The sequence below is a fragment of the Erinaceus europaeus genome, chromosome 19, assembly GCF_950295315.1.
Source record: "Erinaceus europaeus chromosome 19, mEriEur2.1, whole genome shotgun sequence".
In the NCBI taxonomy this organism is placed as follows: domain Eukaryota; kingdom Metazoa; phylum Chordata; class Mammalia; order Eulipotyphla; family Erinaceidae; genus Erinaceus; species Erinaceus europaeus.
Window position 1 is genome coordinate 23199861 of NC_080180.1, and position 27817 is coordinate 23227677.

Consider the following 27817-nt stretch of genomic DNA (forward strand, 5'->3'; position numbering starts at 1 on the left):
GCACAGGGAGCTCTTGAAGAACTTAGTGTCACAGAAGTGCCATGAACAGATTTGTACTTTATAAAAAATAGACAGCACTCTGAAATCAAGCAGCAGACAGCAACAAAAAGAGGAGCACTGTCCCAGCGGCTCATGAAAAAAGCTGTGAGATGTGGTCCAGGAGGTGGTGCAGTGGATAAAGCATCAGACTCTCAAATATGTGGTCCTGGGTTCAATCCCTGGCAGTACACGTATCAAAATTATGCTACGATTCTCTTTCTCCCTCTCTCCTCCTATCTCTTATTCATCAATAAATAAAACAGCTTAAAAAGGAAAAGATGTGAGAGATACCAGGGAAGAAGAACTCTTGGGGCCTGCTGCAGTCGACGTTGAGACAGAAGAAAAGTATCACGGAGACTTAGGGCTCTGCCTTGGGTAACTACACAGAGAAGGCTATGCATTTACTGATAGCAAACACACAGATAATGTGGTTTCAAGAGAAGAAGGCAAGACAGAAAGCTCAGTATTGCCTGTGCTGCATGTGGTCCAGGTGAAATATAATAGACGCATCCAGGAAGCACCTGGACATACAGCTTGAGGGGAGATGAATAGACCTGGAAGGCACTGCGCACGGCTAGCAGCTAAGGTAACAAGCACAAGAAGAGCACAGAGAGACAACAGCAGATAAGAATTAAACTGTGCAGAACACAAACATTTAATGCCACTGAAGATCATCTAATTACATATGCACCAAACAACATCCTGATTATAACTTAGTTGTCCGTGTAGGTTTCTCCTTAAGGATACAATGCATTGATCAACAGAAATTAGTATTTGGGTCCCTCTGGAAGTTGAATTATGCAAAGTGGCATTCTGGCTTCTAATCAGTCTCTTATGCATTTGGTTATTATAACTTGTTCCTTCCTTATAACTTAACCTGGTGATTGGAGTCATAAAGCTGTGGGCTGGCCACCAAGGTCCTGTATCACTCTCTCTGCCTGCAGAAAAGCTCAGTCCCTCTGACTGCCACTTCTGTCCTATATGTAGCCTTAGCCCTGGCTTCCTGTCACAGCCTTACAACAAGCTACAATCAACATCTGAATCTTTTATTTTCACCAGAGCACTATTCTTCTCTGGCTTCAGGTGGTGTTTGGGATTGAACCTGAGACCTTGTTGGAACCATGGGCACAAGAGGCTTCTATTTAGTCACTATCTCCCCCAAGAACCTGAATCATGACTCACATTTACAAAGGAAGGGATTGGATATTTTAGATCTCTAAAATATGTTTTGCTTGTATGGGACCCTGAGTCCAATTACCAGCAATAAATAAGTACAATAAAAATAAGATGATCTCTAGTGAGATTCTGGAGGTGGTGCAGTGAAGAAATTGTTAGACTTGAAAGCATGAGGTCCTGTGTTTAATCTGTAATACATATGCCAAATGAACACTCAGGTTCACTCTTTCTCACTCTCCCTCTTTTTCATTAGTGAATAAATCTCTTAAAAGGGATAAAGAAAGGAAGAAAAAGAAACAAAGGAAGGAAGAAAGGAAGGAAGGAAGAAAAAGAAAGAAAGAAAGGAAGGAAGGAAGGAAGAGAGAGAGAGAGAAAGGAAAAAGGAAGAAAGGAGTCGGGTTGTAGCGCAGCAGGTTAAACTCAGGTGGTGCAAAGCACAAGGGCCGGCATAAGGATCCCGGTTCAAGCCCCCGGCTCCCCACCTGCAGGGGAGTCGCTTCACAGGCGGTGAAGCAGGTCTGCAGGTGTCTATCTTTCTCTCCCCCTCTCTGTCTTCCCCTCTTCTCTCCATTACTTTCTGTCCTATCTAACAACGACGACATCAATAATAACTACAACAAAAGTAAAAACAACAATAGCAATAAAAGGGAAAATAAATAAATAAAAAAATTTTAAAGATTAAAAAAAAGAAAGAAAGAAAGAAAGATGGCAGCTTGAGAAGTAGTTCAGTAGTGTTGGACCCTCAAGCATGAGGCCCTGAGTTCACTTGCTGGCATCACATGTGCCAGAGTGATGATCTGGTTCTATCATAAATAAATATTTAAAAGATAGTCACTTCTAAAGTGTCCTCCAGTCAACTCGGGTTGTACAAAGCATCATTGACCTCCTCTGTGGGCACGGGAGGAACTGAACAGAACCCACCACTAGGAGGAGCCCAGGAAGTTTGTCCAAAAACATCTGCCAGAAGACCTTCACCTTCCTTTCTCAGCTCAGTCCCAGAGCATTTTTCTCAGTCAGTTTACAACAGCCATTTGACCTACCCCTGGTCACTTGGAGGTGCCAGCCACTAAAGATGCCCTGTCCCTGAAGGACTGGTGGCCACACAGAGTGACCTTCCAGTCAGCTGCAGCCCCCCAGCCCAGCAGTCCAATACCTTTTCGTATTCATCCTCTCCGGGGTTGTGCTTCTGCAGCCAATCGGCCAGGGGACGGTCCTTGAAGGAGCCAGTCACTCCATGCTCCACCTGGATCTTGCGTAAGGTCTCTGCGTTGGGGATCATCTCCACCATCCCTTACAAAGAAGGCCCGAGGTCACTTTCAGAGCAGAGGGAAGGGGGTGCTGGGAGAGGATGCAGGAGCTCTACAGGTGCTGCCCTTCAGACCCACAGCTGAAACTCAGGGGCCTCTGGGCAAAGTGTGACATCTGGGGAAAGGATGATGTGGGGGGGGGGTCATTCCCAGGCCTTGTAGCCACGTGATGACTTTCCACTGCTGCAAGTTCAGAGCTGCTGTCCCTTTCTTTTTTTTCTTTTTTTTTTTTTTTCCCCTCCAGGGTTATTGCTGGGCTCGGTGCCTGCACCATGAATCCACCGCTCCTGGAGGCCATTTTTCCCCCTTTTTGTTGCCCTAGTTGTTGCAGCCTCGTTGCGGTTATTATTGCCATTTTGACGTTGCTTTTGTTGTTGGATAGGACAGAGAGAAATGGAGAGAGGAGGGGAAGACAGAGAGAGGGGGAGAGAAAGATAGACACCTGCAGACCTGCTTCACCGCCTGTGAAGCGACTCCCCTGCAGGTGGGGAGCCGGGGGCTCGAACCGGGATCCTTACGCCGGTCCCTGAGCTTTGCGCCACGTGCGCTTAACCCACTGCGCCACCGCCCGACTCCCTGCTGTCCCTTTCTTTTGTGTTTAATTATCACTATGGGAATTCTCAAGCAGATATAAGAGTAAAGAGAACAGGAGTCGGGTGATAAGCACAGCGGGTTAAGTGCATGTGGCGGAAAGCGCAAGGACCGGCGTAAGGATCCCAGTTCGAGCCCCTGGCTCACTTTCTTCTTCTAGCGTTTGCCCTTCTTCGGTAGCCAGTCAACAGCGTCAGGTTGAAAGCTGTCAGGAGCTGCTTGTTGCTGGCTTTGAAAGTGACTGGGATCCATGTGGATTCAGTTGGCTAGGAAGGATCGTCAGTTTCCCCAATGAATGGGTACTCACGGGATGCACCACGAGAAGGTCGATCCCTGGCTCGCTACCTGCAGGGGAGTCGCTTCACAGGTGGTGAAGCAGGTCTGCAGGTGTCTGTCTTTCTCTCCCCCTCTCTGTCTTCCCCTCCTCTCTCTATTTCTCTCTGTCCTATCTAACAACAACGACATCAACAACAACAATAACTACAACAATGAAAAACAAGGGCAACAAAAGGGAAAATAAATAAATATTAAAAAAATTTTAAAAGAGTAAAGAGAACAGCAGCAGAAATTCACACAACCATGACCTCGTTTCCAAAAGGCAAATATCTTGCTAATCTTGTTACAACCCTTGACAATCACCCAACCCTTGACATCTTCTCCCCTCAACATAGAATTATTGATTTATTTTTCATGAAACAGATGAGAGGATAGAGAGAGAGAAAGATAAATAGATAGACAGATAGATACATAGATGATGGATAGATAGAAAGACAGATAGATGGATAGACAGATGACAGATAGAAAGACAGATAGATAGATGGATAGATAGATATACTAGAGCACTGCTCAGCTCTTGCTTATGGTGGTGCTGGCAATTAAAACTGGGACCTCAGAGCCTCAGGCAAGAAACTCTTTAGTAGAATCATTATGCTGTCTCCCTAGCCCTCAAGAAAAGTGTTCTTTTGGGGGGGGGGGGGTGTTGCTGAGGAGTTATTCTGATGCAGTCTCTGCCCCCAGGTTTTACTACGCCCCGCGAAATCCTAGCAGTACCCCCTTCAACCAATCCTGGCCCTACACGTCACCCCTGGTTGTCACCCAATAAAAAGCCCCCTCACCCCCCCCCCTCTGGGCTCTCAGCTCTCCCTCTCTGAGATCTCGCCCCCTGCTCTCCCCCCGTGGTCAGGTAGTGGGGACAGCCATTGCTGTCCCCACCCCAAACCCCCCCCATCCTATAATAAAGATTTGTGTACCCCTTTGCTCTGGACGTCCACTCTCTTCTCCGGGGTGCAGCCCGACACCAGACCACCACAACAACATCTGGCGCCCAACGTGGGGCCAGCCGGCAATGGCCGTCCCCACTACCTGACCACGGGGGGAGAGCAGGGGGCGAGATCTCAGAGAGGGAGAGCTGAGAGCCCAGAGGGGGGGGTGAGGGGGCTTTTTATTGGGCGACAACCAGGGGTGACGTGTAGGGCCAGGATTGGTTGAAGGGGGCACTGCTAGGATTTCGCAGGGCGTAGTAAAACCTGGGGGCGGAGACTGCATCAGAATAACTCCTCAGCAACATCTCCTCCTATCCCTTTATATCTAAATGTTCCTTTACACAGCAATCCTTCCCTTCACACCACACTGGCTTTTACTACTCCCCATTTGTCCCTTCCTGTTTTGTTATATCATTTAGGCTTATGCCCAAAAGGTTTCTGCTCCATGATAGTCTTTTACAGTCTTTGTACATCTTATGCAATTACTAGATAGAAAGATAGAAAAGATGTAGAGATATTGTGAAGAGATGGTTGAGCAGGCTGCGCTTAAACCTATGAGATGAGTCTCTCCAGGTAAGTCTCTCTCTCTAAAGAGGGGTTGAGCACAGGAGGACGCATAAATCTCACAAGGTTCGCAGCCATTTAAGCCTTCCCTCCTCCACAGAAAGTCCTACATCTTCCCACCTGAGCACGGCATTCCTCTAAAACATTTAAGCCTGCTCCATTCCATTTTTCTTTACTGTGTCCATTTAGATATAAAGGGATAGGAGGAGATGTTGCTGAGGAGTTATTCTGATGCAGTCTCCACCCCCAGGTTTTACTACGCCCCACGAAATCCTAGCAGTGCCCCCTTCAACCAATCCTGGCCCTACACGTCACCCCTGGTTGTCGCCCAATAAAATGCCCCCTCACCCCCCCCTCTCTCTCTGGGCTCTCAGCTCTCCCTCTCTGAGATCTCGCCCCCTTCTCTCCCCCCGTGGTCAGGTAGTGGGGACGGCCATTGCCGGCTGGCCCCACGTGGTCTGAACCAAACCCCCCCCCATCCTATAATAAAGATTTGTGTACCCCTTTGCTCTGGACGTCCACTCTCTTCTCCGCGGTGCAGCCCGACACCAGACTGCCACAACTACAGGGGGTGGGTCATTTTTTCATTTGTAATTAATAGTAGGTTGTAAGATTTCAAGATTATAGTGTACAGCTCCACACCACACCCACCACCAAGGTTCTGTCTCCCCACCCTCCCACCTCCTAAAGATAACCACCGGAGTTTTCACTGCTTGCTCCACAGAAGTGTTTTAGAGCAAATCTCAGATAGGTCATGTTGCTCATGAATGTTTCAAGCGTAGCTAATAAGGACACTTAACCAGCACACCATGGCCATATACAAAAAAGACCTACTCATTCTCTCATCTAGCCCAGCCTATATTCGAATCACGTAAGTGTCTCAAAACAGCATCATCCTGCAGCTGGCTTGTCTGAATAAGGATCCAAAGTCTACCTAGCCCATTGGCTGTTATCTTGAAGTAAGATTATTTTTTTAAAAATATTTATTTATTTATTCCCTTTTGTTGCCCTTATTGTTTTATTGTTGTAGTTATTATTATTGATGTCATTATTGTTGGATAGGACAGAGAGAAATGGAGAGATGTGGGGAAGACAGAGAGGGGGAGAGAAAGACAGACACCTACCTACAGACTTGCTTCACTGCCTGTGAAGCAACTCCCCTGCAGGTGAGGAGCTGGGGGCTCGAACAGGGCGAACAGGGATCCTTATACCAGTCCTTCAGCTTTGCGCCACGTGCACTTAACCCACTGTGCTACCGCCCAACTCCCTGAAGTAAGATTCTTAGTGTAATACTTTTGCTCCTCAGCCTTCTCTTTCTTCCTTTATATTTTTATTGTATTTATTTGTTGGATAGAGACTGCCAGAAATCAAGAAGGAGGTAATAAAGAGGGAGAGAGACAGAGAGGCACATGCAGCCCTGCTTCACTACTCATGAAGCTTTCTCCCAGTACAAGAGGACCAGGGGCTCAAACCTGGGTCCTTGAGCTTTGTAATATGTGCACTCAACCAGTTGCACCACCTGGCAACCCACCCACCCCCAGCCTTCTCTTTCTATGGCATCCCGCTGCCTCTGACGAAACAGTCTGGCCCTTTTCACTTTTCTGGAGAGGCACACCGCTCATGCTGTGGATGACATGAAAGGAAGGGCACGGGGCAGAGGGGAGCCTTTTACACCAGCCACCGATGATGCCCAGCCCCGCCTACTGCAGACTGACCTCGCCCTCGGCCAGTAGAGAAGCAGCGGAAAATGACCATGCGCATGTCCAGCCCCTCCTGCACCCAGATCTTGCTCATGATGCGAATCATCTGCAGTGTCAGCATGTCCTGGCGAAGGTCATCCCCAGACTGGAAGGAGGAAGATAGTCATCAGCCTTCATCTCCACTGCCTAGAGCTCCAGGGGTAGGGTGGGGATGGGGAGGGGGGGTGATAACCCTGATCAGCTACAGAGGCTAGAAGCCCTGCCCAGTCCTCCGCTTCTGACCAGGCCAAGCAACCTTCACAATTTGCCCATGTGCTGTTCTGGTTCTTCCTACCATCCCTACATTCCCATCTGAACTGAATTTACCTTCTTCTTTCTGAAGGCCTTCTGACCTTTCAGTTTTTTTTGTTTTTAACTTTTTTTTCTTTTAATTTTATTTTTACTAAAGCACTGCTCAGATCTGGCTTATGGTGGTATAAGGGATTGAACCTGGGACCTTGGAACCTCAGGCAGGAAAGGTTCTTTGCATATCGACTGTGCAGTCTCCCCCACCCATTGCTTTTGTTTTTTTTTTTTCATTTCTTTTTTTTAATATTTATTTATTTATTCCCTTTTGTTGCCCCTGTTGTTGTAGTTATTGTTGTACTGATGTCACTGTTGTTGGGTAAGATAAGAGAGAAATGGAGAGAGGTGGGGAAGACAGAGAGGGGGAGAGAAAGACACCTGCAGACCTGCTTCACCGCCTGTGAAGCGACTCCCCTGCCGGTGGGAAGCTGGGGGCTCAAACTGGGATCCTTACACTGGTCCTTGCGCTTTGCACCACCTGCACTTACCCCGCTGTACTACCACCCAACTCCCTTTTAATTTATTTATTGTGGGATTAATGGTTTATAGTCAACAGTAAATACAATAGTTTGTACATGCATAACATTGTTTTTATTTTTAAACTTCAGTATTTAGACGCTGGTTGGCTGCACACCCTATAGAGAGCAAACATTGCCAAGTACCAAGCACGAGAACTAAAGCTTAAACCGCTCTTTTATCATACCCTCTTTCTAACTCTGATTTCTCCCTCTCTCATCAAAAAAAAAAAAATTTTTTTTTAATCTTCAACATGTTTGAAGATTACGTTTGGAACCCAGGCCCAGCCAATGTTGAAGTCACAAAGTCGTGTATGTGCCAGCTCTCCTCAGCCCCAGCGCCTGCCCAAGATCACATGCATCTCCCAGTCAAGGCTAACGCAGTTAGGAAGGACCCTCAAGTTCATCTTGGCCACCCTGCACCTGCTAGCTTAACTTCCTCTTCAGTGTCTCTGCCTTGTGCATTCAGTCTCTGCTTGAATAGCCCCAGGGACAGGCCAGTTCCCACCAGTTACAGCACTCCTAGACAGCACCTCCATATTCCCCCGTCCACCTAAACCTCCTAACTCTGTCCCTAGTTTTCTGGAGATATGGAGAACTGGCCTATCTCCTTTTGCTCTTCTAGTCTCTCACAGATGAGAAGGGCATCGTGGAGAAGCAGAGAGGACAACGGTCCTCCCAGAGGGGGGTTGGTGCTTCTATGCTGGGTTCCCGGCACCCCTTCCCTATGTCACCATCCCCTCCCACCCTAGGCGTGAGTACATGGCCTCACCTTGAATATGACTCGGATGTTCTCGCCCAGTGGATCCACATTTTGGAAAGAGAGCTTGAGGGGGACGGCATTGGAATTGAAGTAGGAGCAGTCCTGCCACCAGAGAGAGGACAGTGCCGAGGGGTCAGGGCGGCCTGTGCCCCAGACAGAAAATGGCCTGTCCTCTCTGGGTCCTCTCAGTTACCTCACCAGCCCACACCCACCCTCTCTCCACCACCTCCTTGCAGCTCAGCTCTGTCCAGCACCTGACTTCTCTTTTCTTTTCATTCTGCACCAATTCGTTAAGTGTGTGGCTTTAAGTGAGTCCTATGTATACCACGTCTACACTGCAGTACTTGTGTACTGGCTTATGTAACTCCCTGAGAGTCATGGAGGCAGAATGCGATAACCAGTGCAGAGCACGTGGCACAGGGTCAGGGTCGGGCTCAGGAGAGAGTGAGCTTGAAAAGGACAGGTGACGACTCCACCTGCTGCATTCCAACCCAACAGCATCCAGAGAGACACCAGCCCCCAACCCACTTCCTCTACCCTGCACTGCTGTCGTGTGAGAGTCAGGCTGGAACAAAGGTCCCAACTAGGCCTTTCTTTTTTTTTTTCCTCCAGGGTTATTGCTGGGCTCGGTGCCTGCACCATGAATCCACCGCTCCTGGAGGCCATTTTTCCCCCTTTTTGTTGCCCTTGTTGTTGTAGCCTCGTTGTGGTTATTATTATTGCCATTGTTGATGCTGTTCGTTGTTGGATAGGACAGAGAGAAATGGAGAGAGGAGGGGAAGACAGAGGGGGAGAGAAAGATAGACACCTGCAGACCTGCTTCACCACCTGTGAAGCGACTCCCCTGCAGGTGGGGAGCCGGGGGCTCGAACTGGGATCCTTACGCCGGTCCCTGTGCTTTGCGCCACCTGCGCTTAACCCACTGCGCCACCGCCAGACCCCCAACTAGGCCTTTCTTATCCTCATCTCTCAAGTCAATGACCTCAGACCCCCAACTAGGCCTTTCTTATCCTCATCTCTCAAGTCAATGACCTCCACTGGCCCTCCCCCAGTCCAAAAGCCACCCAGCCACTCACCCTGGGCACAATGCCCTTGACCAGCAGGCTGGGGCTGAGTGGCAGGCGGCAGGAGCCATTGAGGTCAAAGAACTGTTTCACCTCCTCCAGGCCCACACGCAGGATCCCCTGGGGTGGGAGGAGAGGGGGAAGATGAGGTATGGGATGGGGGTGGGGTGGGTGCAAAAACTCCACTCAGAACCTGTCCTGGGGAAGAAGGCCCTTGTAAAAAAATCACCCCCGAAATGTGGATGGCCTCACACCCATGCCCTTGGCCTGGGACAAGGCACACAGGGAGCAGACCCAAACACTTTCGGTGGCCGGGCAGATGACAGGGTAGTGCAAATCGGGACACGGGGTGCTGGGAGGCAGGCTGAATGTCCAGACGGAGGTGCTGTCAGGCTCTTGCCAATGTGCTGAGCTCCCAAACTTTAAATTTAGTTACAACTGGAAACTGCTGGCCGCATACAACCCATCTGTGCAGACACACAAAGGCAGCAACCCTGAAACATGACTCACAGGATGTGAACAAAGTATGGCTGCACTTCAGCCTTCACTGCCCCTTTGGTCTGGATACTTGAACAAGACACGTGTGTGTGTGTGTGTGTGTGTGTGTGTGTGTGTGTGTGTGTGTGTGTGTGTGTGTGTAAGATTTATCTGGGGCCAGGCAATGGCACACCCAGTTAAGCATTCAGTTACCATGCTCAAAGATCCAGGTTTAAGCCTCCAGTCCCCACCTGCAGAGGAGAGGCTTCACAAATGGTGAAGCAGAGCTGCAGGGGTTTCTCTTTCTCCCACTCCACTTCCACCTTCCCTCTCAATGTTTCTATGTACTATCAAATAATAACAAATAGATGTATTCATTTATGAATGGATGAGTAAGAGAGAGAGAAAGAGAGAGAGAGACCACACCAGAGCATCACTCTTGTACATGGGATGCCAAGAATTAAATTCAGGCCCTCATGCTTTTAAGTGCAAAGTTCTACCAGTGCCCTACCTCCTGACCGTGCCCTTTTTAAAAAAACAAGTATTTATGAATGAACGAGAGAGAGAGTCAGAGCATCACTCTGGCACATGCGGTGCTAAGGATCAAACTCTGGACATCATACTTGCAAGCTCAGTTCTCTACCTCTGTGCCACCTCCCAGGCCAGCACTGTGCTTAGACTGTAAGGCAAAGAGTCAAATAAACTTCTTAGTCTTTTCCAGGCCAAACAGCACATACCCACAGCTGACCCCAACCTGCAGACCCTCCAGCCCCCAACTCAGAGCTGGCGCTGGTGGCCGCAAGCCTGGCCACTTACCTGCCGTGCTGATGGGGCAGACTCCCGCACCAGATGGGCCAGCTTGGCCAGGGTGTTGACCAGCCAACACTGACGGTTGAACTCCTCCCGCAGTCCCTTGCCACAGCAGCACAGCAAGGCTGCCAGCAGGTACTGGTAGCGGATGCTGAACTGTGAGTCCTTGAGGCCATCCTTCAGCAACCTGGAAGCCAAGCAGGAGGCAGATGCTCAAGGGACCCGAGGAGACAGGAAGGGCAGGCCCAGCTCAACTCCCAGGAAGCCCTCTACTTCCCCGCACCTGGGGAGAGGGGTGTCAGCTCTGCCAAGTAACCTGCACAGAGGTGTTCACCTGAGCTCCAGTGTATATCCACTGCCCCTTCTTTTCATTTCTGCTAGGGGGAGGGAGGGAAGGGGTCCTGACTTCCCTGAACTAAAAGGAGGAAGGTGTCAGCCCAAGGCCAAGAACAGGCCTGCCCCACTTCCCCTCTTGCTTACCAGAAGAAGTAGTGCGTCACTCGCAGGTCCGAAACAGCTCGTTTCAGCAGGAAACGCACCAAGGGGCTGTCCAGGTAACACTCGTACTTCAGGGCCTTTTAGAAGGAAGATGAGGCTTCAGTGCCTGACTGTAGTTTATTTTATTTTATTTATCTATTGGATAGAGGCAGGAAGATCGAGAAGGGAGGAGGAGATAGGAGAGAAAAAGAGAAACACCTGTCGTACTGCTTCAATGCTCGTGAAGCTTTCCCTTTGTAAGTGGGGGCCAAGGGCTTGAAACTGGTTCTTGTGCATAGCAACACGTGTGCTCAACTGTGTGTGCCACCACCTGGCCCCTGTGCCTCCTTACAGTCTACACCTCACCTGTCCCCACTTCTCAGGCCAGAGGGCAGATGGGCAGCACGGTGGGGGGTGGGGGGGCTGGGATACGATGCCTTCAGAATGACAGGTAAGGCCAAGCCACTCACCTGCACGAGCTGGGGCAAGTAGTCAAGTAGCTCGGTGTCTGAGAGTGAACCAATCCACTGCACAGCCATCCGCCGCACCTCCTGGTCCGGGAAGCTGCAAGACAGATGGGGCCCCTGAAAGCCAGCCTCCCAGCAGAGGAGCCCAGACACCCTCACATGGCACTGGAGGCACCGGTGTGGACAGAAGCAGTGACTCCTGCAATATGCCCAAGGCAATAGAAGAATCCACAGCACCTTCTCAGATAACAACCCCAGGACATGGCCAGGGTCATAACTGCCCTTGGGCCAGGAAGCCACTTGCTCCCTCTGTGAGTTAGAGAAAATGGAGCAAGGCCAGCACCAGAGCTCACTTGGGGGAGTTGGGCAGGAGTGCAGCGGGTTAAGTGCACATGTCAAGAAGCTCAAGGACCGGCTTAAGGATCCTGATTCGAGGCCCAGGCTCCCCACCTGCAGGAAAGTCACTTCACAGGCGGTGAAGCAGGTCTGCAGGTATTTGTCTTTCTCTCCACTTCTCTGTCTTCCCCTCCTCTCTCCATTTCTCTCTGTCCTATCCAACAATGACGACATCAATAACAACAACAACAATTTTAAAAAAAAGGGCAACAAAAGGGAAAATAAATTAATTAATTTAAGAAAAAAAAAGAGCTAGCTTGGCTAGTATGCTGGCTTGCCAGGTGTGTGAGCCAGGTTCAAGCCCATCCCCCACGGGCTTCAGTGCTAAATCTTTTTCTTTTCCTTTTTAATTTTTAAAAATTTATTTGTTAAACCGCTGCACTACCGCCTGACTCCCTTCCTTTCCTTTCTTTTCAGTACATATTGTATTAGTTTCATTTATTTTAATGAGATACAGAGAGAAAGATACACACAGAGAGATGTACCAGAGCACTGCCCAGCTCTAATTTATGGTGGTGTGGGGGATTGAACCTGAGACTTTAGAGCCTCAGGCATGAGATTCTTTTTGCATAACCATTATGCTGTCTCTCCAATCCCAGTGCTGTTTTCTTTCCTTCTCTCTGTCACTTTCTATCTGAAAAGGCTGGTGAAGTCCCAGCGATGATTAAAGAGAAAGAGGAGAAAGGAAATGGGACAAAGTCCTCAACTCCCTGACTCTCTTGATGTTAGAAATTCTCATCCTCAAAGGGCCCTCATGAGGGTGAACATATTATATATAGAAACTGGTATATTTAATACATAGCTTGCCAGGTGAAGAAAAAGGGATTGTGGGAAATTACATATGCTGCTACACCTGGGTAGGATGAATTTAGCAGAAAACAGCAGAAGCTTAAGAAGATAAGTCACATAGACCAGGCTATTCTCATTACTGAGAAAAGACAAGAAAGAATTCAATAAAGCATTCCAGGGGTCTGAGTCTGGGAGCTTTGTGTCCCCAGAGGAAAGAGGGGAAGAGTGTCGCTCAAATATAACTTAGTGATAAGGCCTTGGGTGACATAGTTTCAGACTTTATTGAAACTCCACACATGTGGGGGTCGGGCTGTAGCACAGCGGGTTAGGCTCCTGTGGCGCAAAGCACAAGGACCTGCATAGGGATCCCGGTTCGGGGCCCCAGCTCCCCACCTGCAGGGGAGTCACTTCACAAGCGGTGAAGCAGGTCTGCAGGTGTCTTATCTTTCTCTCCCCTTCTCTGTCTTCCCCTCCTCTCTCCATTTCTCTTTGTCCTATCCAACAACAAATGACATCAACAACAACAATAATGACCACAACAAGGCTACAACAACAAGGGCAACAAAAGGGGAAAAGGTGGCCTCTAGGAGCAGTGGATTCATGGTGTAGGCACTGAGCCCAGCAATATAACCCTGGAGGCAAAAAAAAAAAGAAGAAGAAACTCCACACATGTACTGTAAGGTCTGGATATTTCTTTATACGGACATCCTACCACAAGAAGAAATAAACACTGGGCACAGCTGGTTGAGTGCTCATGTTACAATGCACAAGGACCTGGGTTCAAGCCTCCAGTCCCCATCTACAGAAGGAAAGCTTCACCAGTGGTGAAGCAGGGCTGCAGGTGTCTCTCTGTCTCAGTCCTTCTCTATCTCCCCTTTCCCTCTTAATTTCTAGTAGTCTCTATCTAATCAATAAATAAAAGATTTTTTAAAAGATATAAATACTAAGCTCTATTGAGTAATATGCAGGCTCAGTGACTTAGGAATTTGTAAGATCTGCAATTTACTTCAAAATGCTTAAGAAATGGGGACTAGCTGGCTGGTGGTGCACCTGGTGAAATGCACATATTACCATGCACAAGGACCTGGTTTGAGCCCCCACTCCTCACTGGTAGGGGGACATTTCACAAGCAGTAAAGCAGGTCTGTGGGTGTTTATTTTTCTCTTTCCTTCACTATCTACTCCTCCCATCTCAATTTTTCTCTGTCCTATCAAATAAAAAATAGAAAAAAAGGGAGTCGGGCTGTAGCGCAGCGGGTTAAGCGCAGGTGGCGCAAAGCACAAGGACTGGCATAAGGATCCCGGTTCGAACCCCGGCTCCCCACCTGCAGGGGAGTCGCTTCACAAGTGGTGAAGCAGGTCTGCAGGTGTCTATCTTTCTCTCCCCTCTCTGTCTTCCCCTCCTCTCTCCATTTCTCTCTGTCCTATCCAACAACAACAACAATAATAACTACAACAATAAAACAACAAGGGCAACAAAAGGGAATAAATAAATATAAAAAAAAATTTAATAAAAAAAATAGAAAAAAAAATGGGTGGAAAATGGCCACCAAGAGTGATGGATTCATAATTCAAGCACAGAGCCCCAGCAATAATTCTGGTGGCAAAAAAATAAGTAAATAAATAAGAAATGCTTAAGTGGTCTGGGAGGTGGCACAGTGACTAAAGCGCTGGACTCTCAAGCATGAGGTCCTGAGTTTGATCCCTGGCAGCACATGTATCAGAGTTCTGGTTATATCTGGTTCTTTCTCTCCTCTTATCTTTCTCATTAATAAATAAATAAAAATCTTTAAAAAATATTTTAAAACATAATAATAAATGTTTAAGAAGTAAGTAAGACTGGTGGATGGACAGATGGGTCAACACTCAACAAGGCAGACTGAACAAATGCTGGTGGTGAGAGTCTCAGTGTGAGGGAGAAAAGAAGACTGAAAAACTTCCGGCTTGGTTGTGTTTATGAAAGACGTTCGTGGGGGCTCGGCGGTAGCACAGCGGGTTAAGCGCGCATGGCGCAAAGCACAAGGACCGAAATAAAGATCCCAGTTCGAGCCCCAGGCTCCCCACCCGCAGGGGAGTCACTTCACAAGTGGTGAAGCAGGTCTGCAGGTGTCTGTCTTTCTCTCCCCCTGTCTTCCCCTCCTCTCTTCTTTTCTCTCTGTCCTATCCAACAACAATGACATCAATAACAACAACGATAAAACAAGAACAACAAAATGAAAAGAAAAAAAAAAAGGCCTCCAGGAGCAGTGGATTCGTAAGTGCAGGCACAAAGCCCCAGCAATAACCCTGGAGGCAAAACAAACAAACAAAAAAAAGACGTTCGTAATAATACGGGGGGGGGGGGGGGGGGATGAGGTGGAATTAGGCAAAGAAAAGGCAAAAGAGAAGAGGAGAAGCCCTGAATGCCACATCCACTTCACCTTGGGGCTGGGCAGAGCCAAGGGGTCCCCACTCACGTGGCATGCAGGAGCCCCAGGGCATCCTGGTGGTTCATTTGTGTCCACTGCTTCAGGAGTGCATAGATGTCAGGCAGGCAAGCCCACTCCCAGCTGGGGGCGCTGGCGAGCACTAGTGGAAGCGAGCTCACCTCTGAGTGGCAGTAATAGCGCTTCTCCCACAGGCGCTTCTTGTCAGCATCTGAGAGCCTGGAGAGCAGTAGGGAGTGGGGGGTGAACAGAGCCTGCCTGAGGGGGGCTTACTCACTCCCCCTATGGAATGCACAGCCAATTCAATGGCTTCCAAGCTTTGTCCCAATCACCTGCACCCAGGCCATGCCCCACAGCTGTCTAGTCTGAACCTTTGGGGATGCCCAACAGGGACACCTGCTAAAGATGCTCGGATGGCTGCACTGTGTGAGGTACAGTCAGGAACCAGGGACAGAACCTCATCTTTGCTCAGACTCAGGCTGAACACAAAGCACCACTTCCTTGTGTAGCCACCAGAAGGCAGTGGTCCTCTCATGGCAGGGTCTGGGCAGCTTGAGAAGCCTCCTGGGGCTTGGGGGGCCAGCTGGAGATTTTATGGAATCAGCAGCTAATTAGGTCTTGCCTGGGATCAGGTGTCTAATGGGAGTGGGGGGCTGTGAGGCTAATGAAGCGAGGGCCTGATGAAGCTGGGAGTGGGGGCCGGACAAGCGGCTTTAGATGGACAAAAGAGAGGTGAACCCCAATACCTATACACACCTGTCGCCCATACAGGCACAGGGCCATGCAGAGAGGTCCAGAGAGGACAGTCTAGAAGCCCCACGTCCTCACCTGCCCCCTTTTCCAGCCCTGGTGAGTGAAGCAGCCCCAAGGATGAGCCCAGCTGGGCCTCCCCCTCCCCCACCCCCACCCCCACCGCTCCAGCTTGCTTTGAGACCAGATCCTTTTGGAAAGTGACATGGCCAGAGAAATGCAAAGGCAGAGGGTATGGAAGCAGGAGGTGAGGGCTGCAGCCAGTTACCTCCATCCACAGCTTGGGGGTGGGGGCAAAGCTACCACCCTCTGAGTGGTAACCACACCCCCAGCTCCCACTCCTTGGCCCCTACCCTTCCTCCTGAACTAATGGCACCCCTGAACAAAGGTGGGGACTGCCCTCCCCACATTCCACCACTCCCCACCTAGGTAACCATGCTCACCCCTCCTCAACTCAGCTCCCAAAGAGGGAAACCTGGGAGGTGAGTGGAGGTGACAAGGAAGGAGGTTGTTTTGGGTGGGGAGGGCTGGAGGGGCAGCACAGGCCACAATTAGGGGTGCCCTGGGGCTCACCAGTACAGGGACTCCTTCTGCATGATGTTTTTAAGTTGTCGTTGGTCTTCCTCCCGCAGGCTGCCAAACTCATAGCGGGGGCTGAACTTGTCTCTCGAGGGGCTGGTGAACTTGACATCGAAGGCTGAGGTGGGGAAGTCAATCTGGGGGGTACGGAGGGGTGAGCAGGGAAGGTTGCAGCAGAGAAGCGGGGAAAGAAAAGGCACATGGGTTGGGGCTGCCTGCTTCCTGAATCTCCAGCTATTCTAGTACACCAGGCTGAGTGACTTGGGGGGCAGGCCATTCAGCATGGCCCCTGTGGGCAGGGCGGGGGCACTGTGAGACAGGGAGGGCGAGGCTCCTTGTTTTAATCCACCAGAGCTCATCCTCCTAAAATGTCCATCAAAGCTGAGTAAGCCACTTCTCAGAAGGAGCTAGTTATGTCTCTTCATTCTACTGGTATTGAATTGAACTGAACCTTCATATGTGCTACAGAGAAGTAAATGAAGCAGGCAACAGACTTGCCCCTAGAGCTTGCCTGCTCTGTCCACATTTTTTCTTTTAGATTTAGCTAGTTAGTTATTAATATATGAGAGAGAAAGAGAGAGAGAGAGAGAGAGAACACAGAGCATCACTCCAGCACATGCAATGCCAGGAATCAAATTCAGGACCTCAGGTTTGAGAGGCCAATGCCTTATCCACTGGGCCACTCTCTATTTGCTTTTTTTTTTTGCCTCCAGGATTATTGCTGGGCTCGGTGCCTGCACCATGAATCCACTGCTCCTGGAGGCCATTTTTCCCCCTTTTGTTGCCCTTGTTGTTGTAGCCTTGTTGTGGTTATTATTGTTGTTGTTGATGTCATTCATTGTTGGACAAAGAAATGGAGCTGCCTGAAGGCAGAGTCCGACCCTCTCTCTATTTGCTTTTTATATTTTTCTTCTTTTTTAAAGAAGGGCAACTCAAACATATATATGTATATATATATATATAATTTATTTATTTATTTATTTCACTTCAATAAGAGTGATACAGAGAGAAAGACCAGTGCACTGCTCACTGGCTTATGGTGGTGCAGGAGACTGAACCTGGGACCTTGGAGCCTCAAGCATGAGAATCTTTTGCATGACCACTATTGCTGTCTGCTCAGCTCTCACTTTCAGATTTCAGATTTCCCACCACATCAGCTCATGAGCACAAGACAGGAGAGCAGGAAACTGGTAACTAGACCTTGAACCTAAACAGCTCCTCCTCCTTTTCTCCCCACTTCCCTTGGTCCCTAAGTGGGGTAACTCAGATTTTTGTTAGACCTTGTAATTAAAAAATAGTAGCATTCAATCAAGGGGCTCTGAGGAGCTCAGGTCTAGATGGGACGGGTCTCAGACTCTGCCTTCAGGCTCCTTTAAGGTAAAGCCACCCTCTAGGAGATGGGGCACAGCTCCAGCTCAATGTCTCCACTTCATCTGGGTCCAGTCATATTTCTCCTGTGGTTTAGCTGCATTATCACCCATGCCCAAAGTTCCACATTCTCCCATTGGCCCAGCCCAAGCCAGTGGGCAAGAGGGAAGGCACAGAGCTGACTCCTGAGAGGTCCTGATGGCTGGCTGGGGCCTCACCTGCAGGATGACACTGTCTGGCTGGTGGAAGTTAGGCGCACTCCAGCGGGCACTGGGGTTTTCCTGTGTTGCCGGCCATAGGCCCAGGAGCTTCCGGCCACAGGTCAGCACTCTAAGGAAGGAAGGAGGCTGAGCCAGCACATCCTGTGGCTCCAGAGTGGCTTCCCTCCTACCCTCCGCCTCGCCTTGCCAAAATCTGCCTTTTCTGCTTGAAGCCATTACCCAGGTCCTCTCTTTGGCTCTCCCCCTCAACCATGGCCTTTTCCTTCTTCTAAGCCCTGTAATAAGTCCCCTTCCTCCAAGAGGCCTCCCTGCACCAACCACACCCTGGTCTGGGTGACTTGGTAGCAAGAAAGGCTTTGTGAGCCCTTAGAGGGACCAGATGCCCCGTAAGGTCCCTCAGTGGAACATCACCCACATATGACATTTCTATGCCTCTGCCCAACACACTTCTGCCCTAGCCCAGCAGTGCTTGGCTGTCCCAATGACCTTGTCCCCTCTTCCAGGGCAGGGACTAACCCTCCTGAGGGGTCTCAGGCCCCCTGTTCCACCACCCCTGCCCAGGCCTCGGACTGCTATAGAGGCCTACGTACTGCCTGAAGTTGAAAAGCGGGGTGCTGACCCAGCCCAGGGCTTCAGGCACCCGGCGCTGCTTGTTGGCCTCGGAGGAGCTTCCAGGTGGTGGGACAGGCAGCGCATAGAGGGTGGCACACAACAGCGTCTCCCGGGGCAGCCGGTTCACCTGCACTGCGAAGCAGATCCTGGGAGGACAGAGGGCCCAGTTAGGGGGCGGCCCTGAGGCTCCAAGGGACAGGTGGACAGAAGCCCAGGCCCAGGCTGAAGACTCAACACCTACACTTTGGGCCTCAGACGTACTCCTCGGACAGGCCCCACCTGGAGACAGAAGTCTCTGCAGCCTCTCAGCAGAGGAAGGAGGTAAGGGCTCTGGCTGTCTTTTTCTTTCTTTCTTTCTTTCTTTCTTTTTTTTTTTTTTTTTTTTTTTTGCCTCCAGGGTTATTGCTAGGGCTCAGTGCCATGGTGCACCTGGGGCCTAAAATCCAAGCCCCTTCCCCACTTTCTGCTAGGGAAGAGCACTCCTTCCACCCCCAGTCCTCTCACCAGTGTGTCCTCCCCTCCCTTCTCCAGCCCCCAGGGCACAATACGGTGTGTTCTCACCCCAAACACTTGCAAAGTCAACAGAATACAATCAGAAGGTGCTTCTTAAAAGCCCCCAGGGATGAGAAAGTGAACTGGCAGCCCACTCCCCCCCCCAAAAAAAAAAAAACCTCAGGCTTCCCTATGACAGAATCCCAGATATTCTCTCTCCTCTGACCAGCCCCAGCCACTCCCTCCAGTCAGGATAAGGATCTGGGCTGGGGAGCTGGGAAAGAGGGAGGATCCTAATTACCTTTTGGGAAAGCTGTCCCAGAGCCAAAATCCACACTGTCTCACCCTCCTGGCCAGTCCAGGGCCCAGCAGATTCCAGGCCAGAGGGCACAGAGGTAGGGCAGCCACCCCCAAGGTCAGCAGGGTCAAGATAAAGCAGCTCCCCTCCAGCTTGGACCCTCAGCCCTCACAGGAACTCGCCTCCTGGCTGAGGCCTGCCCTCCTGAGACGGGGCGAGACTGGCAGCGCCCTGCACTGTCCCAGCTGCCTCTGCCCTGGGGGCCCATGGCTAAAATTAGGGTTCCAACAGCAGCAAGTAGATGTGCCAGGCCAGGGCTTGGCTGCTGGGCCTATTTTGAGAGTTAGCTGATCCCTACACAGCCTCAGTGGAGGAGACAGGGTCAGCTGACCCACAGGCATAAGGAGAAGGTGTTATCCTGAGCTGTTTTCATAGTGCTTGGTATCTGGAGAGAAAAGGGAGGGGACTCCCTAGCCAAAGCCAGTAGCACTATAGCCAACCTAGTCCTGAGTTTGTCTGGTATTGCTGGCATCAGCACTGCAACCTATCCTTCAATATAACATCACAGGGGCCACCTCCTCCAGGAGGGGCTCCAGGGTTGTGCTGGTTTTAGCCTATTTCTGTGGCTCCCTGCCTTGGGCGTCTCCTCACGCTTTTGCTCTGCACCTCAGATTCACTCAAGAGAACACAGCTTCACCTGTGTGGTGGGTGTGCAGAAGCCATCTGTGTGTTTTTTGCTGGGGACACTGTGGCTGCCACCACTGAAACTGGGCTCTACAAACAGTATTTTCAACTACAAACATCCTCATGTATCAATCACTCTATCAGTCACTTGGAACCGAGAAACCAGAAACTGGAACTGAGGAAGTGGAACTCAGCTGCCCCCAGCTAAGATGATAAAGAGGAAGAAGAGGAAGGAAGTGGTCATTATGCACCAGCTACTGTGCCAAGTGTGTCCCCTGCAATGTCCTGACCACTCTCAGGTGATCCACAGGGTACACTACCTACCGTCACCTCCACTTGGGGCTGAATGGCCTGCCTGGGGTCACCCCTCAGTAAGTAGGCACCTGGACAGTACAGAATGCTAGAGCACCGACTTCATGCCTGTGGCCCCAGAGGCTGCAGGTTCAATCCTGGCACCACCTTGTACCAGAGACGACCAGTGCTCTAGTCTCTTTTTTTATTCTGTCACTTTGGGCTTCACCACTTTAGGCCAACTTAGAGGGAGGGAAAGCAAGAGAAAGAGAGAGAGAGAAGCAAGCTTCCTCCAGTGCCATAGTACTACTACAGGCACACCTGGGGCTTGAACCTGAGTCATGTGAGTGGAAAAGCAGGTACCCTTCCAGGTGAGCTATCTCACCAGCCTTCTAATCCTTTCTCACTCCTTTTCTCTCTGTCTCTCCCTGTCTCTCTCTCCTTCTCTCCCTCTTCTCTCCTTTACCCTCTCCCTCTCTTCTTTATTTTAGATAGAAACAGAAAGGGAGGAAAGGAGACAGACAGACACCTGTAGCATTGTCTCACCACTCATGAAGCTTCCTCACTGCAGGTGGGGACTGGGAGCTTGAACCCAGGTCCTAGCACACTAATGTGTGTGTGTGCACGTGCGCTCAGGCAGGCACACTAGCACCTTATCCATCACTCCTTAAAGTAAATAAATTCACTGAAGAATAGGGGAGGGAAAGGAGAGAGTGGAGAGGGGGAGTGGTGAATGACAGATTCCAGCTGGCACTGAACCCCCCTCATGGCAGCACCTTCTCCAGATGGTGTGGTCTTGACCATGAAGGTGCCAAGAGGTTTCCCACATGGGACTCTGATGGGCAGTGCTGAGCTGCCCACCCCCCACAGGGTCCAGGCAGTTGGCCCCTGGGACTAGGGGCCAATCTCTCGGACTGGGCATGGAATGAGATCCCCAGAACAGGCAGGCTGAGCTTGTTTCCTCTCTCACCCCATGAAACAAGAATGTAAGGCCCATTTTGTGGGGTACACCTGGGCAGGGGCACTGTGTAGCACTCCTCCTTCAGAAGTCCTAGAAATCGAGGCCAGAGACTCCCAAGGGGGTGGTGACAGTCAGCAGTCAGCCTCTGCTGGCATTTGACTAAAGGTTTCTATTCACACCTTTATTGCCTCAGGAGCATACAAGTGTGAAGGACGGGGAGAGGGCCACCTCCCCATCTGTGCATCTATAAAACCACTTGCCCCTCCCTTTTCACAGGACCTTAATCTCCCTATTTCCACATCCTTGGCTTCCCTAAGGACACTCCTTAGCCTCTTTAACCCACACTTTCTATCTTTAAGCTGCAAGCCAGCTCTGCACAGAAATCAATCCTGGGAAAGTGAAGCCTGGTGGGCATCAAACAGGGCATAGTCTGCCATCTGGAAGGGGAGTGCTACCAGAAACATGTGAGGTGCATGCGTGCACACACACACCTGTGCGCACACACACACACACACACCTGCACAGCCTCCACGCCAGGACCCTTGGCTCCCATCATTTCCTTCCTGCTTTGCATAGCAGATGCCTACCTTCCCGACAGCACATTAGCATCAGCAAATGATGATTCATAATCTCTCATGTCTGAGGTTTTGTATTTATATCTACAACTTGTTCCTCTCATTTCAACCAATGTGCCCACTTTACAGCCTGAGAAACTGAGGCACACTCAGGTGAAAAGAAACCTAGATGTCGAGCCTAGTTCCCACAGCTCCAAACCCACGGTTCTTCCCTCTGCACAAACCTCCCTTCTCCATCTTTAAGGGAAAAGGTAAAGTTTGTCTCTCTACTTTACAGAAACTCACTTTGAGAGGATGTGGCACTATTCAGAGTGCTAAACCTTTTAAGGGAGGCAAGAGCATCAACACATTTTTATGAAAATGAACAGCTTGAATTTGTGTGTCCCTGACAGTCTTTATGGCTCTTTCCCACTGAAGTTTCACAACAGCACGAAAGGCAGGAATTATTTGTGTTCTCACTTCAGCATTAGGAAAGGGGAGATCAGGAGGCTGTGGACTTGTTTCATGAGGGTTAGTTGATGCCTGCTCTGACCTGACTCATACTCTGGGGCCCCTTGACTGGGCTGGCAATCAGGAAGCTGGGCCCTGGGCACCATGGCTGGGGGTAGAGGGTGGGGGTGGGCTTACTGCTGGTCCCAGATGATGAGGTGGAAGAGGTACTTGGAGAAGTGAGCCTTTCGGGTCTGCTGGGGGCTGCATAGCTCCTTGCCGCCGTGGCTGAGGGAGCAGGAGAGGTAGAAATCTTCATAGCTGAGAGAGAAAGGCTGCAGGTCAGGACACTCAAAGCTCCGGGATACCCACCCTCAGTCACCCCAGTTATGCAGACCCTCCTCCCACTCTGGTCCAACTTCTTAAGGTCTTTGGGAATGAGATCAGGGCTCAGAGGGATGGAGAGCCAAGCTGAAGTTGAGTCTTTGTGAGAAGCAACTCACTCTGGACACACCTCTGTCCAGTCCCAGGTTCCAGGACACAGAGACCCTTTTTTTCCTACCTTCTTTTATTGGGAACTAGCTCAGGGTCCATGAGGGTGGGGGTCCCTGTGCGTGTGTGTGTGTGTGTGTACACACGCACACGCGCAGGTGAGGAGCCAGAGGAGGAAAACGACATATGCTGACATGAATGCCAACACATGGGGGTCCCCATGGCTTGTGACAGGTGCCTGACAGAAGAGGTCAGAGAAGGCCCTGGTTTCCCAGGCTGCCTCTTTGTTCTCCACCAATCACCCAGAGGAATACATTAAGTGTGGAACAAAGAGAAGGGAAAGAAAGGGGGAGGAGGGTGCAAAGGATTGGGGGAGGAGGGCTACTGTTTATCCCCCTACCACCACCACCAGGCTTCGGATGCTAGGGACCCAGCGGAGAGGCTGAGCAATGTTAAATGAAAGCCCATCCCTGCAGGCCTGAGAGACTCCAGACAAAGGATCATCCCCCCCTTCCTCCTGCCTTCCCAGCCCCCTCCCATTGTGAGGCTATGGGAAGCCCAGCCATTGGCCATGGGGCAGCGCTCTATCTGGGAAGTGGCCATCTGTCCCCAGGTCTCCATCAGCTGGCCTTCAGCAGGAGGGGGCAGGGATGCCAATGCAGCAAAGAGAGGAAAGGGCACTGCTGCCCCTTCTCGGTCACCCGGGGAGACATTCTCTCTCCTCTGGGATGTCCCTGCCTGAGTGTCCTTCAGGCGTTTGGCTCTCAACCCTGGGCCCCACTAAGACCCTGGGGACAGCACAGGTGCAGGCAAACAGGAGAAGCTCCCTCCCCAGAGGCTGTTCAGCCCAGGGCTTACCTGGTAGCCCAGGTGATGGGGATGCGGTGGGTGGCATAGACAGTAAAGGCCAAGGCCCCTGAGAAATGGCAGGCCTCCTGCACCAGGTCATGCTTGCGGCTCCCATGCACAGCTGTCTGGAAGTCGGCGTTGAATGTGTTGCAGTAAAGCTCCACCAGGTCCAAGATGGCAGCTGTCAGGGCTTCCACCACCTTTTCTGTGACAGGGAGGGGTGGGCAGGGAAGCTGTGAGGCTTGTTGCCATGGTGCTGCCCAGGCTAGGGCATCCCAGAACAACAGTCCCCAAATGCCCCAAATGTTCGTTTCTAACAGCCATGACAAAGTTTATCCATTTGTGGAGAAATGAGCGAACAGAGAAAAAAGAAAAAAAGAAAGAAAAGACTACATCATGAACGTTTCATAAAATAAGAGCTCTCAGACCTTGTCCTTGTTGTTATATACGGTATATATTGTTCTGTGTCCTTTCTTTCAGGAAGTTTTTGAGGTAATGACTGTCAGTTACATACAAATATATATATATATATATATATATATATATATATATATATATATATATATATATATGGGCAGGGGTAGATAGTATAATAGTTATGTAAAGAGACTCTCATGCCTGAGGCTCCAAAGTCCCAGGTTCAATCCCTGTACCACCATAAGCCAGAGCTGAGCAGTGTGCTGGTAAAAATAAAATAAAAATTAAAAATATGTATTGTCTGGCTGGGAAAGTGATTCAGCAGATAGAGTGCAGCCCTTACATACATAGTAAGACCATGGGCTCGATCCTCACATCAGGGTTGGGGAGACAGTTCAACCCATTAGAACCCAGAGCTGGCATGCCTGAGGCCACAGGTTCAATCCCTGGCACCACATTATTCCAAAACAGATCTGTGCTCTGATCCTCCCTCTCTCATCTTCTCTTACTAACCTCTCTCCAAAAATACATACATACATACATACATCTTGAATAATCCTCAGCACATTCAGAGTAGTAGAGTGGTGCTCCAGTCTCTCTCATAAAATAAATCAAACTGTTTTTAAAAATGAGTAAAAAATTAAAAAATGATAATAAAAGCCAGGTGATGGCTCACCTGGTTAAGTGCACACATTACAGTGCACAAGGACCTGGGTTCAAGCCCCTGGTCCCCATGTGCAGGGGGAAAGCTTCACAAGCTTCTCTGTCTCTTTCCCTCTGTATCTCCCACTCCCCTCTCAGTTTCTCTCTGTCTCTATCCAATAATAAATAAATAGTTAAATAAAAAATAATTGCTTGACAAAATAAAATCTGATAATGTCTATGTTGGTTCCCAAACACAGTGCCTTCTGGGGACATTTTATCGGCCTCTAAAACCCAAAATACCAGGAATCACTGACCAAGGATCCCAGAGATACTCTGTAGTAGAAAGTTCTGTGTAAAACACTAAACAATAAAACTAGGGATCCCAGTTAAGAAATTATCATCTTCCTCCCTTGGCCCATGATGCTAAATTGGAAACACAGGGGTTATGAGCTGCCTGGAGAAAAATCTTCACCTCCCCATGTGAGGATTTTCCCACCTGGAATGTGGGGCTCACTTTGCCTCACCACCCGCCACCCCCACACTTCTCCCACCTCATCACCATCATCTCCCAGGGACTCCGAAAGAGTAACTAGTAAGAATGATGATAAAATGATTTTGTGGAAAGAAACATGCTGCCTGCCTGTATTCATGCCTCAAAGGAAAATACACACACACACACACACACACGCACGCACGCACGCACGCACGCACGCACGCACGCACGCACGCACACACACACGGAAGCAGACTTGGTCTATTAATCAAAGGCCCAGTGAGAACAGGGGAAATGAGCAGAGAACATAGCTCTCAGCGGCTCCCACTGGATCAAGCAAAGACCAGCTCCCTTACCTCGGTTTTCCCTCACAGCCAGGACAGTGAGATCCTATTGGGAGAGAAAAGGAGAGGTGGGGGCATTAGCTTTTCCGGCACAGCTGCAAGAAGGGCTTTCACAGCTGCACTCCTCTGGACCAGAAAGGGCCGAAATTTGAGGAGCAGAGATTCCCCAGAGAGGATAGAGTAATGGTTTGTAGCAAATCCAGTGATAGACAGTGACCCAGGCCAAGGATAAACTCATCGAATCCACCCAGATGAGACACTCCACCCTCGGGCTACTCCCCAGCTGTGCACAGCAAAGAGACCCTGCTTCAGCCATCCTCAGCTGGGGGGGGGGGTCATCTCTGGGCTTCACACCAATGGCTGAGCAAACCACCAGGCAATGCCTCTGACTACACAAAGCCTTCAACAGCCTTGACTCCAGGATCAGTCCCAGGGGGCAGGTCCTAGCCCACCCTCAGCCTCAGGAAGGAGGGCGAAGGGCATGACATTTCTCAAGCACCCTTGCAGCTGAAGTGTTCAAACAAAAAAAGGAGAGAAGGGCTTTTCTCTTTAAGTATTTTTTTAAATTTTTTAAAATTATCTTTATTTACTTATTGAATAGAGACAGCCAGAAATGGAAGGGAAGGGGGAAAGGGAGAGAAAGGGGGGTAGCTAGCATAATATTTATACAAAAGACTTTCATGCCTGAGGCTCCAAGGCCCCAGGTTCCATCCCTCACACCACCATAAGCCAGAGCTGAGCAGTGCTCTGGTAAAAAAAAAAAAAAAAAAAAAAATTAAAAATTAAAAATAAAGAGAAACACCTGTAGCACTGCTTCACCATTTGTGAAGATTTCCTTCTGCAGGTGGGGACTGGGGCTTGAACCCGGGTCCCTGTGCACTGTAACACATGCACTCAACCAGGTACGCCACTACCCAACCCCAAGAGAAGGGCCTTTCTCTAAGTGAGCACCTAACTGGCTTATGAATGCTTCCTCCCTGGTGCCAGCACTCTGGGCCATAGTACCTTCTGGATTTTTGGCTGCATGCGGGAGGGGCAGGGGGGCAGCTGGTTGAGAGCGCTGGTGATCTCAGGGGTTTCCACAGCAGCCAGGGCGTTGCAGATGGCCTTGACGGACTGGACCACCCGGTCAGCCTTCAGTGGGAAGTCCCCCTGTGAGAGATGGCACAGTGAGGCTGGGAGGCTCCCACCTGCCTCCAGTGCCTGTGGAGTGGATGCAATGAGTGGGAAATAGAGGGGTCTGTGACCTCAGGAGTAACTGGGGAAATCCAGGCTTTATTTGCAAACATCCAGCATCAATAAACAATGGCTCCCATTGACTCAAAAGAACCATGTCCACATTCCCTGATTCTTTCAGCCATCATCCCAGAGCCTACTTGATTTCCCCAACTCCCGCTCAACCTACTTAACAGAGGCACACAGCAGCCTCCTGAGAGACAAGCAGTGTTAGAAAAAAAGTCCAGGGGCTAGGAGGTGGCTCAATGGACAAAGCCTTGGAATCTCAAGCAGGAGGTGCTGAGTTCAATCAACTCCTGGTATCATGTGTGCCCAAAGGATGCTCTGGTTCTCTCTCATCTGTCTCTCATTAGTAAATAAATATTTTTAAAAGAATTTTATTTATTTATTCATGAGAAAGATAGGAGGAGAGAAAGAACCAGCCATCACTCTGGTACTTGTGCTGCCAGGGATCGATCTCACGACCTAATGCTTGAGAATCCAGTGCCTTAGCCACTGCACCACCTCCCGGACCACAATAAATAATTTTTTTCTTTTTTATATTTATTTTATTATTTATTTATTCCCTTTTGTTGCCCTTGTTGTTTTATTGTTGTAGTTATTATTGTTGTTGTCGTTGTTGGATAGGACAGAGAGAAATGGAGAGAGGGAGGGGAAGACAGAGAGGAGGAGAGAAAGATAGACACCTGCAGACCTGCTTCACCGCCTGTGAAGCGACTCCCCTGCAGGTGGGGAGCCGGGGTTCGAACCGGGATCCTTATGCCGGTCCTTGTGCTTTGCGCCACCTGCGCTTAGCCTGCTGCACTACAGCCCGACTCCCAATAAATAATTTTTTAAGACTAATACTAAACTATGGTCCAGGAGATGACTTAGTGGATAAGGCACTAGACTCTCAAGGACAAGGTCCTGAGTTC

General features: G+C 49.9%; 1 protein-coding gene across 4 annotated transcripts in view; it reads right to left on the minus strand.

Moving 5' to 3' along the window:
* The window catches only part of PIK3C2B (phosphatidylinositol-4-phosphate 3-kinase catalytic subunit type 2 beta), a 106664-nt gene that overhangs the window by 26353 nt on the left and 52494 nt on the right, over window positions 1-27817 (minus strand). For all 4 annotated transcript variants that reach the window (XM_060178659.1, XM_060178660.1, XM_060178661.1 and 1 more), the window contains 15 exons: window positions 26673-26819; window positions 25680-25713; window positions 23778-23973; window positions 22626-22748; window positions 18676-18843; window positions 18083-18194; window positions 16491-16633; window positions 15198-15386; window positions 11561-11654; window positions 11094-11188; window positions 10620-10800; window positions 9339-9446; window positions 8272-8364; window positions 6655-6784; window positions 2369-2505 (listed from right to left, as the gene is read on the minus strand). In XM_060178659.1, the coding sequence (XP_060034642.1) occupies window positions 2369-2505; window positions 6655-6784; window positions 8272-8364; window positions 9339-9446; window positions 10620-10800; window positions 11094-11188; window positions 11561-11654; window positions 15198-15386; window positions 16491-16633; window positions 18083-18194; window positions 18676-18843; window positions 22626-22748; window positions 23778-23973; window positions 25680-25713; window positions 26673-26819 (1950 nt within the window). The remainder of the gene's footprint in view (window positions 1-2368; window positions 2506-6654; window positions 6785-8271; window positions 8365-9338; window positions 9447-10619; window positions 10801-11093; window positions 11189-11560; window positions 11655-15197; window positions 15387-16490; window positions 16634-18082; window positions 18195-18675; window positions 18844-22625; window positions 22749-23777; window positions 23974-25679; window positions 25714-26672; window positions 26820-27817) is intronic.